Below are 1,406 nucleotides of genomic sequence, written 5' to 3'. Positions count from 1 at the left end.
CCCGCCGCACCAACGCAAAATTCACGTGCCCACGACAGAATGCGAGAGCGACACTCTGCCCCGTTGCATGCGACTTTACACGATTTCCGCCCAAGTGGCAACCTCACCGATAGCCTGATTCTCCGATGATCCTCCCTCACGGGGCCTCTCTTCTTTTTCCACAACTTAGCCGGGCCGGGACGTCTTTTCGCTAGGGCAGCTCGAAAACGGAAGAGGACGACCAGGATCGCAATCGATGCGCGATCAATTCGTGAGCTTTCCCCCCTACGAGGTTGCCCAGCCGCGTCGCGCGTTGCCGCGACCAATTAGCGGGCTAGCGGTCCTTCGCGCGCAAGGACGTGCGTGGCGATATGCTACGGGGCGCCTCGCGGCCCCGCGAATTTTCCCGGGCAGGCCTCCCTTGCTGGCCAACCCTGGTCGTCCGCGCCGATGTCGTGGCCGGGCGCATCGCCCTCACGTCAGCTCCTGCTGCTCGCCGGATGTTATTTGGCTTGCTGGGATGCTCGGGATCCTTTTCGTTATGTGTCCCTCGCACTATCCTGGGGCTCGGGCGCCGCTAAATCCTTTGGCGGGGGTAGCCGCTGCTTTCTTCCACTGGCCGGAAGCGCTTGCCGGCTCCGCTCCGCCTGTCTCCGGCCCGCGGGATTTTTCCGTGGTTGTCTTCCCTCCGGTGGTTTCTTCGCTCGGCGAGGTTTTCGTAATGGTTACATACGGAATAAATTCGCCGGGGATTAGAAAAAATGAACTTAACGCTAATATACGGCCCCCTGGAGATTTCGCTCGCTCGCGTGTCCCGGCTCTGGTCAGGCGCGAATCCGCGCTTTGTGACGGCGAAGGGTCGTTGCGGAGCTGCAGCGAAATTGCAACGTTACAATATATACTATATATATATATTTATAATGAATATATAATACTATAATGTACAATATATAATGTATAATTTATAATACATTGTCTTTATGAATCCATGAATTGTGTGAATTGTCAAATCCCAACCATTTTACGTAAACCTCGTTTCCCTTCTCGCGCAACACTTTTTCAACGAGATACATGTCAGGATTAGCGACGCGATGCAGTTCGTATTCGTAGAATCCTCCAACGATGGGTTTTCCGCGAGTATCTTCCAATAGATACGTCACTGGATTAGTTTGTTGCACTTTGATGATTTTAAAGACCTCCGTAGTCCAATTTGACGTGTATCCTTTCTTAAAGATTGTCTTGAATTTGCTCACGCAAACTGAGTCACCCACTTTGAATCGCGCGGGTGCGGCAATCTTTATATGATTGTATACCGTGATTAAGAGCCTGTCGGCGATCGCAGAGGTAACATCGATGGGCCGCATACCGATAGTTCGATGCTTTCGCGCGTTGTAATCTGATACGAGGCGTGGCAGCATATCGATCCA

At 52.6% G+C, this 1,406-nt stretch overlaps 1 protein-coding gene across 1 annotated transcript in view; it reads right to left on the bottom strand.

Moving 5' to 3' along the window:
• Positions 1-534: 534 nt before the first annotated feature.
• Positions 535-1,406, bottom strand: part of LOC108725677 (uncharacterized) — a 1,308-nt gene continuing 436 nt past the window's right edge. Inside the window, exons 2-3 of the mRNA XM_018452856.1 lie at positions 951-1,405; positions 535-849 (exon numbers count right to left, since the gene is read on the bottom strand). Coding sequence (XP_018308358.1) covers positions 535-849; positions 951-1,405 — 770 coding nt within the window. The remainder of the gene's footprint in view (positions 850-950; position 1,406) is intronic.

This window comes from Mycetomoellerius zeteki, unplaced genomic scaffold (assembly GCF_001594055.1).
Source record: "Mycetomoellerius zeteki isolate Tzet28-1 unplaced genomic scaffold, Tzet1.0 scaffold350, whole genome shotgun sequence".
NCBI lineage: Eukaryota > Metazoa > Arthropoda > Insecta > Hymenoptera > Formicidae > Mycetomoellerius > Mycetomoellerius zeteki.
This window is presented reverse-complemented; position numbering and strand designations above follow the sequence as displayed.